Raw genomic sequence first — 9,557 nt, forward strand, 5'->3', positions numbered from 1 at the left:
AAAGATGTCATTAGGATAACAGCGTATGAAATACTGGGAGAAGTGAGGAGACTTAGGAATGAAGACTGGTATGATGAATGTAGACAGGCAGTGGAACAGAAAAAGGAAGTAAGGCTGAAATGCTTTCAGCAGAATACTAGATCAAATCAGGCATTAAATAATGAAAAGAGAATAGAGGCAACAAGGGTATGCAGGAGGAGAAAAGGGAAGCCATGAAGAGAGAAGAGATGGAAGAGCAGTACAAAAGGAATGAAAGCAGAAAATACTACAAAAAAGGAACTCGAGAACATAGACCAAAAATAACAGCTTGTAAGGACAAAGAGGGAAATTTGCTGACAGATAGACAGTTTTGGATAGATGGAGAGAATAATACAAGGGAATTTTGGAGGGCAGTCCTACCAGGAATGGGCAGCCACTCTATTATACCGTAGATCCAGAAAGAGAGGAACCAACATTAGAGGAAGTACAGAAGGTAGTGCATTGTTTAAAAAATTATAAAGCACCAGGAACCAATGAAATAATTGCAGAACTGCTAAAAATGGGGGAACTGGTCTTCATAAGCGAATCCACAAACTTATTTAGTTGAAATGGAATCAGAAAAGAATGCCAGAAGAATGGACCTTAGGTGTAATCCAACCAATACACAAGAAGGGAGACAAGACCTGCTGTTCAAATTACCTTGCTGAATGTAACCTATCAGATCTTCTCTAGTATTATCTACAACAGGTTAGCACCATATTCAAAAGATATTTTGGGGGAGTATCAGTATGGATTTCAGCCTAATAGATCAACAACAGACCAGATATTTGTGTTTAGGTAAATACATGAAAATGCATATGAGTATAACATTGAGCTTCATAACCTCTGTGTAGACTTCAAGCAGGCCTTTGATAGTCTAGATGGAGCACAAATGTTAAATGATTTGCTGCTACTTGGTATACCATCGAAGTATGTCTCACTTATTCAAGAAATAATGGCTGGTTCCAAGGCTGCAGTGTGAGTGGATGGAGAACTGACCAATTGGTTTAGCATTAGTAAAGGTGTCAGACAAGGGGACACACTCTCTACAATGCTTTTCAATCTGACTCTTGAAGCAGCCACGCGGAAGCTTCAGATATCTGGTTACATAGGCACAAAGTCGACTCAGATATGTGCTTATGCCAATGATCTAACAATTATTAGTAGAAGAAAGGTATCACTAGAGAGGACAATATGTGAGATGACAGAAGCGACAGGACCTAGAGGCCTTTCTGTAAATGAAACAAAGACTAAGTACATGAGTTTCACCAGGAAGGAAAATAATAACTTGGACAGATTATTAGCAGACGGTTTCAATTTTGAACATGTGCAGAACTTTGACTATTTGGGCTCTAATATTAACAGCATAAATTCCATGTTAACTGAAATAACACTGCGCATCCTAAGTTGTAATAGATGCTCCCATGTTTAAGAAGTTGCTGGCCTCTAGATTATTAAATAGGCAGCTGAAACTGCAACTATATAAGGTCATGATCAGGCCAGCTGTAACCTATGGATGCGAAACATGGACGCTAACCAGTGTTGATGAGCAACAGCTCAGAATATTTGATCTACCTTTATTCACAAACTCTCACACAATACTGTATGCTGGTGATACAACTTTTCGAAATAAAAGCACAGATCTAGCCATACTGAAAACATTGACCAAAAATACCCTTACTTAATCTTCATTACGGTTCAGAGCAAATGGTTTCTTGCTAAAAGTGAAACCCAGGAACTTCTCGTTAGCTCGGAGATCCGTAAGCACCATGAACTAGAAACTGTTGAAATTTTAGGTGTTACAACTGATAACAAATTGAAATGTATTAGGTAGACTTTCAAGAGTTATTTATTTAATTAGGAATTTAAAAAGATATGTTCCAGATAACTATGTAAGATCAGCATATTTTGCTTTCTTCCAAGCATTTTATCATGTGGAATTTTATTGTGGGGTAGTAATTGTCACACAAATGATATTTTGCTTTTGCAGAAGAAAGTATTGAGAATAATTACTGATTCCAGTAAATCAGAACACTGTAAACCTATGTTTGTTAAATTGCAATGTGTAACAGTAGTAAAACTATTCATTTATAATGTTCTGTTGTACATTAGAAACGATGTTTCAAAATTTGTATTCAGAAGTGATATTCATACCTGTAATACTAGAAACAGAACATGTGTAGACATGCCATGTCATAGACTATGTAAATCACAGAACTCCTACCTAGTCCTTGGACTAAGTACATTTAACAGACTAAACAAAGATTTTAAAGATTTACCTGTAAATGTTTTTTAAAGCCAAATTGTATAAGCTACTAGTAATTGATCCTTTTTACACTGTTGTTGAATTTTTTAAGAGGAAAGTACTGCTTGGTAACATGTGGTTTCTACTTTTGTCCATTTCACACAAACTAAAATACACAGGGAAATGTATTTTCTTGACTTTGTCTATTGCTTTAACAAGCTGAATGACAATAAAATTTTATTATTACTACTCCATTTTTCTGAGCTAAATGTAACATATTTATTTATTTTTACTGTCTTACATCCATAAATGTAAATGCATTGTGTTTTGATTTGTCAATTATTTCTATCAACAACTTGCAATTGTCTGAAATTAATATTTAATACATGAACTTTTTGTATAGACTGATGACATGATTTACCAGTGTTGCTAATGGTGGAACAGCAGCATGCCACCCCTCGTCAATGTAGGTTGTGAAGATCTGATTAGATCATACAAGTCTCTTGAATGAGAACTGCCTTCTAGTGTTTTTATACTATCCTATCACCTACTGCTATTATTTAAGGGAATTCTCTGGTATCCTTTTCTAGTAGTACATGCAGTTACTTGAGAAAATGTCTTACCTGACAACTTGGAGATCAGTACTGCCCTAGTATTAAGCTCTTCTTCCTTTCTCTGTATAGCCACTGCTTCAAGACAATTTCTGTATGTTTCTGTCTGTCCACAAAGTGGTATCCTTTACCTTTCTGTTTAAATATATAGCAACTCTGCCTCCCTTATGTTCCTGTCCACTGAAACATTGCAAGTCTCTTGTATCCAAAAATGTGGCTGGAATATTTACATTGTTTTGTGTATTATAAAAGCTATGTCTTGGTTTGTCTCAATCTTTGACATCAATGCCATCTGGTGCAAGTTAAAAACAATACAATCAAGTCCGCTGTCTTCAGTCTGACATGAAGCTCCCAGATAATATCTTCTGTTCCAAATGTTGCCTACCAGCAATTGCGTACAAGACCATGTGTTTTTCTTGTATTGCTAACTCATATGAACCTGCCTAAGCATATTGTAGGTACTTGTACCCAGTATGTATTTTCATTCCTGATGTTACTTTTGCCTCATAATTATTATGTATTAGCTTTCATAATTTGTCTTTAGTGTAAATTTGGCACAATTTTGTGATGACGACTCAAAACCCATAAAGTTTTTAGCAATTAAAGCATTTCCATGGAATTACTACATGGAAAGTCTGAATGGTCACATACCTTACAAATAAAAGAACGTTGTACATCTTGATTACATTTTCTTCCAGTCCACTTTCACACAATTTCTGGTGTCTCAGAATCAATTATTACTTCTATTGCTCTCAATATCCTAGCAGCATAGTGTCCATTTTGAAGTAAAATTCTTACATTTGAAACATATCATGTTGAGAAATATGTGTAGCTAAAAAAAGGAAGAAAGTGACCAGCATAGCAAATTCCTTTCACTCTGAAAAATGTTCTAAAACTGCAAAAACAGGAATGAGGTGTTCTCATCAGTGAAGTGTGAACAAGAAACAGGTGAAACATCTTTACTGTAAGTACAGTTACTGCAGCTCAGACACTTATTGTCTATTTAAAAAAAAGGCCACTGACAACTTGTAAAGAATATTCAGTGAAAGAAAGCGCACAATTAAGATCCGTGAAAATAGGATTACCTTTATGCAGTAATAATGAAATTCTTCTCTACATTACAGTAAAGTCTCTTAAAGGCCAACTTATAACAACTGCTGTACTGACTAGAAAGAACCAGTTACAGCATCTTTTGTACCAATAAAAATTGGGCGAATGACTCCAAAATAGTTTAAAGTTTTCCTCTTTCCTATCTACATAAAAACTCCTATTCTGAAAGATGAATCTCTAAAGGTACTGAAGACAAGTAAAGGTATATAAATCTAAAAATATAATTGCTAGATGTAAAGCACATGAGACTACAAACTCTAAAAATTTACCACAAATTTCCTTGGTCAATTACTGTAGGAATGCACATACAAAAATTTTCAGGAAGTTGCTACATTCAGAGCCTTTAAATAAATATAAGGGAGCATCAGATACTTAGCTTAAGTGCACTGAATTTTATTCTGTTGAACTCTTAGTAATGAACCAAACTGAAATGTGATTCAGAAGTGAAAAATATCTTTTTAATTTTTGTTGTTGTTGTTGTGGTCTTCAGTCCTGAGACTGGTTTGATGCAGCTCTCCGTGCTATTCTATCCTGTGCAAGTTTCTTCATCTCCCAGTACCTACTGCAACCTACATCCTCCTGAATCTGCTTAGTGTATTCATCTCTTGGTCTCCCCCTACGATTTTTACCCTCCACGCTGCCCTCCAATACTAAATTGGTGATCCCTTGATGCCTCAGAACATGTCCTACCAACCGATCCCTTCTTCTGGTCAAGTTGTGCCACAAACTCCTCTTCTCCCCAATCCTATTCAGTACCTCCTTATTAGTTATGTGATCTACCCATCTAATCTTCAGCATTCTTCTGTAGCACCACATTTCGAAAGCTTCTATTCTCTTCTTGTCCAAACTATTTACCGTCCATGTTTCACTTCCATACATGGCTACACTCCATACAAATACTTTCAGAAATGACTTCCTCACACTTAAATCTATACTCGATGTTAACAAATTTCTCTTCTTCAGAAACGCTTTCCTTGCCATTGCCAGTCTACATTTTATATCCTCTCTACTTCAACCATCATCAGTTATTTTGCTCCCCAAATAGCAAAACTCCTTTACTACTTTAAGTGTCACATTTCCTAATCTAATACCCTCAACATCACCCGACTTAATTCGACTACATTCCATTATCCTCGTTTTGCCTTTGTTGATGTTCATCTTATATCCTCCCTTCAAGACACCATCCATTTCGTTCAACTGCTCTTCCAAGTCCTTTGCTGTCTCTGACAGAATTACAATGTCATCGGCGAACCTCAAAGTTTTTATTTCTTCTCCATGGATTTTAATACCTACTCCGAATTTTTCTTTTGTTTCCTTTACTGCTTGCTCAATATACAGATCGAATAACATCGGGGAGAGGCTACAACCCTGTCTTACTCCCTTCCCAACCACTGCTTCCCTTTCATGTCCCTCGACTCTTATAACTGCCATCTGGTTTCTGTACAAATTGTAAATAGCCTTTCGCTCCCTGTATTTTACCCCTGCCACCTTTAGAATTTGTAAGAGAGTATTCCAGTCAACATTGTCAAAAGCTTTCTCTAAGTCTACCAATGCTAGAAACGTAGGTTTGCCTTTCCTTAATCTTTCTTCTAAGATAAGTCGTAAGGTCAGTATTGCCTCTCGTGTTCCAGTATTTCTACGGAATCCAAACTGATCTTCCCCGAGGTCGGCTTCTACTAGTTTTTCCATTCGTCTGTAAAGAATTCGTGTTAGTATTTTGCAGCTGTGGCTTATTAAACTGATTGTTCGGTAATTCTCACATCTGTCAACACCTGCTTTCTTTGGGATTGGAATTATTATATTCTTCTTGAAGTCTGAGGGTATTTCGCATGTTTCATACATCTTGCTCACCAGATGGTAGAGTTTTGTCATAGCTGGCCCTCCCAAGGCTATCAGTATTTCTAATGGAATGTTGTCTCCTCCCAGGGCCTTGTTTCAGCTTAGGTCTTTCAGTGCTCCATCAAACTCTTCACGCAGTATCGTATCTCCCATTTCATCTTCATCTACATCCTCTTCCATTTCCATAATATTGTCCTCAAGTACATCGCCCTTGTATAGACCCTCTATATACTCCTTCCACCTTTCTGCTTTCCCTTCTTTGCTTAGAACTGGGTTTCCATCAGAGCTCTTGATGTTCATACAAGTGGTCCTGTTATCTCCAAAGGTCTCTTTAATTTTCCTGTAGGCAGTATCTATCTTACCCCTAGTGAGATAAGCCTCTACATCCTTACATTTGTCCTCTTGCCATCCCTGCTTAGCCATTTTGCACTTCCTGTCGATCTCATTTTTGAGACGTTTGAATTCCTTTTTGCCTGCTTCATTTACTGCATTTTTATATTTTCTCCTTTCATCAATTAAATTCAATATTTCTTCTGTTACCCAAGGATTTCTTCTAGCCCTCGTCTTTTTACCTACTTGATCCTCTGCTGCCTTCACGACTTCATCCCTCAAAGCTACCCATTCTTCTTCTACTGTATTTATTTCCCCCATTCCTGCCAATTGTTCCCTTATGCTCTCCCTGAAACTCTGTACAACCTCTGGTTCTTTCAGTTTATCCAGGTCCCATCTCCTTAAATTCCCACCTTTTTGCAGTTTCTTCAGTTTTAATCTACAGGTCATAACCAATAGATTGTGGTCAGAGTCCGCATCTGCCCCTGGAAATGTCTTACAATTTAAAACCTGGTTCCTAAATCTCTGTCTTACCATTATATAATCTATCTGATACCTTTTAGTATCTCCAGGGTTCTTCCATGTATACAACCTTCTATCATGATTCTTAAACCAAGTGTTAGCTATGATTAAGTTGTGCTCTGTGCAAAATTCTACCAGACGGCTTCCTCTTTCATTTCTTAGCCCCAATCCATATTCACCTACTACATTTCCTTCTCTCCCTTTTCCTACACTCGAATTCCAGTCACCCATGACTATTAAATTTTCGTCTCCCTTCACTATCTGAATAATTTCTTTTATTTCATCATACATTTCTTCAATTTCTTCGTCATCTGCAGAGCTAGTTGGCATATAAACTTGTACTACTGTTGTAGGTGTGGGCTTCGTATCTATCTTTGCCACAATAATGCGTTCACTATGCTGTTTGTAGTAGCTTACCCGCATTCCTATTTTCCTATTCATTATTAAACCTACTCCTGCATTACCCCTATTTGACTTTGTGTTTATAACCCTGTAGTCACGTGACCAGAAGTCTTGTTCCTCCTGCCACCGAACTTCACTAATTCCCACTATATCTAACTTTAACCTATCCATTTCCCTTTTCAAATTTTCTAACCTACCTGCCTGATTAAGGGATCTGACATTCCACGCTCCGATCCGTAGAACGCCAGTTTTCTTTCTCCTGATAACGACATCCTCTTGAGTAGTCCTCGCCCGGAGATCCGAATGGGGGACTATTTTACCTCCGGAATATTTTACCCAAGAGGACGCCATCATCATTTAATCATACAGTAAAGCTGCATGCCCTCGGAAAAAATTACGGCCGTAGTTTCCCCTTGCTTTCAGCCGTTCGCAGTACCAGTACAGCAAGGCCGTTTTGGTTATTGTTACAAGGCCAGATCAGTCAGTCATCCAGACTGTTGCCCTTGCAACTACTGAAAAGGCTGCTGCCCCTCTTCAGGAACCACACGTTTGTCTGGCCTCTCAACAGATACCCCTCCGTTGTGGTTGTACCTACGGTACGGCTATCTGTATCGCTGAGGCACGCAAGCCTCCCCACCAACGGCAAGGTCCATGGTTCATGGGGAGGTTTTAATTTTTATGCAAGCAATTTTATTTTGCAATGTATTATTACAACAGACTTCAGTACATCATGTGATAAGGGGCTTCAAATTCATGTCACACAAGCTCTGCAGACGTCAATTTTCTCCACTAGTTACACAGCAATTCATCTTAATGTAATCAAGTAGTATTTCAAATAAAGGTTTTAATTGCACATGCAAATAAAAGGATAAAGGTATCAATTGAAAGACAACACTGCAAAAGTTTTTATTTTCTTTATTAAAATCACTTGGGTTTCCACATCACCAACAGGGGTACCAAGCACAATGCGTTACTCTTTGTTTTACATGGCGAGTTTCCCCAGTAGGCCTACAAACCATGGAATGTACAGAAGCACATACACATCTAAAACTTAGTACTGACAGTAATTATGGTCAGAATCTACGTGAACATTTAATATCTCACTTTCAGGGTGCCTCAGTGCCGAAACAATATTTGCTTTTTCAGCAAGAGTTGGTTTCTTCAAACTGCCCTTTGGCTGTTTGTTACATTTACCAGGTCTTTGTTGCACTTTTACCTTCTCGTTGCTGGGGCATCGTGGAACTTCCCTGCAGTCTGATTGAAAAAGTGACAGCAAATGAGCTGCATCCTTCTGCAGTGACTTCAGGATTTCTGTGGACACTTTACCTGAACCGACACGGTCAATCAAAATTTGGTATGTGGACACTCGTTCTCGGGCCAGAGATGTGTTCTCGTGATCATCAGTATTTGTTTGCAGTGAACACAAAATGGCAGAAGCCTCTTCTGTCACCGTTGCTTCACTTGGTGTAAATGTGGCACTTGAATGTAATGCATACGTCATTGACACTGCATGAATGTGCTTGCATATGTTCAAATGAATTAAACTGTCCGCACAAGAACAACTGAAAGCATGTATACATATATTACACTTGGAGCACTTCAACTTGCACTCCAATTTACATTCAATGTTATTTAAAATCACAGTATGTGTTACACCACAATGTGTTTGGGATTTCACATGAAACTTTGTACCATCAGTATTGACTGTAATGTCATTCTCCTTAATACTACATGAAGCTTTATGACGAGCCTCAATAAGATTTATTCTATATGAATGGCCACCCTTATACAATTTAACCATTTGAGCACACAGTTTGTCACGCACCAATTTCATCAACACAACAAGTAGTCTGTCAAGTCTATTGTTTGTTTTTCCCTCTAGATAACAATATTTTAAAACTCTATGCATTGCTTCAAGGTGCATATTTGTATTTATACCCAGATTGCGACGGTGACAGTATGCCCACTGCTGAGGCCGGAATAAGTAATTTGACGAGAAATATACACCAAAGTCTCTTGTACCTTCATCTGCTTGAAGCTGCCCGACGAACGATTCCAGCAGCTCATTAAAATTGTCTATATCCGCTTCTTCAAGCAATGTATGAAGAGCTTTGTACACAAGTGCTTTCTTTTCTTCATTGCCATGGACTTTCTTCAAATTATTCCGCCAGCTGCGGTCTATGTGCCAAGCACACAGTAGATTATTTTCTGCAGGTCCCATGACTCATGACCATGCACTACGGAAAGTATTAGTGTCATCGGACATGAATACAGACGTTTTTATGGTGCCAGCTCTCTCTTTCACAGCACTAAAGAAATGAGTCATTATGGAAGTAGTCTCCCGATTTGAAACACAGAATGCTACAGGCATACCTGAACCAAAATCGTCTACCACTAACAATGTGGTCACCAACAGTTTGTAAACATTTGTACAATGTGTGGAGTCTACACATACAATATTTTGTCCAAATCTCTGTAAT

At 38.0% G+C, this 9,557-nt stretch overlaps 1 protein-coding gene across 1 annotated transcript; it reads right to left on the reverse strand.

Annotated features, from left to right (window-relative positions):
- Nucleotides 1-8,128: 8,128 nt before the first annotated feature.
- LOC124775569 lies at nt 8,129-9,298 on the reverse strand. The gene has a single exon (XM_047250399.1). The coding sequence runs from the start codon at nt 9,296-9,298 to the stop codon at nt 8,129-8,131; it is 1,170 nt and encodes a 389-aa protein (XP_047106355.1).
- Nucleotides 9,299-9,557: the final 259 nt, after the last annotated feature.

This window comes from Schistocerca piceifrons, chromosome 2, assembly GCF_021461385.2.
Source record: "Schistocerca piceifrons isolate TAMUIC-IGC-003096 chromosome 2, iqSchPice1.1, whole genome shotgun sequence".
In the NCBI taxonomy this organism is placed as follows: domain Eukaryota; kingdom Metazoa; phylum Arthropoda; class Insecta; order Orthoptera; family Acrididae; genus Schistocerca; species Schistocerca piceifrons.

Bases quoted from the DNA above. Each gene is read 5' to 3' on its own strand.
- LOC124775569 (XM_047250399.1), bottom strand. From the start codon at position 9,298: ATGGGACCTGCAGAAAATAATCTACTGTGTGCTTGGCACATAGACCGC.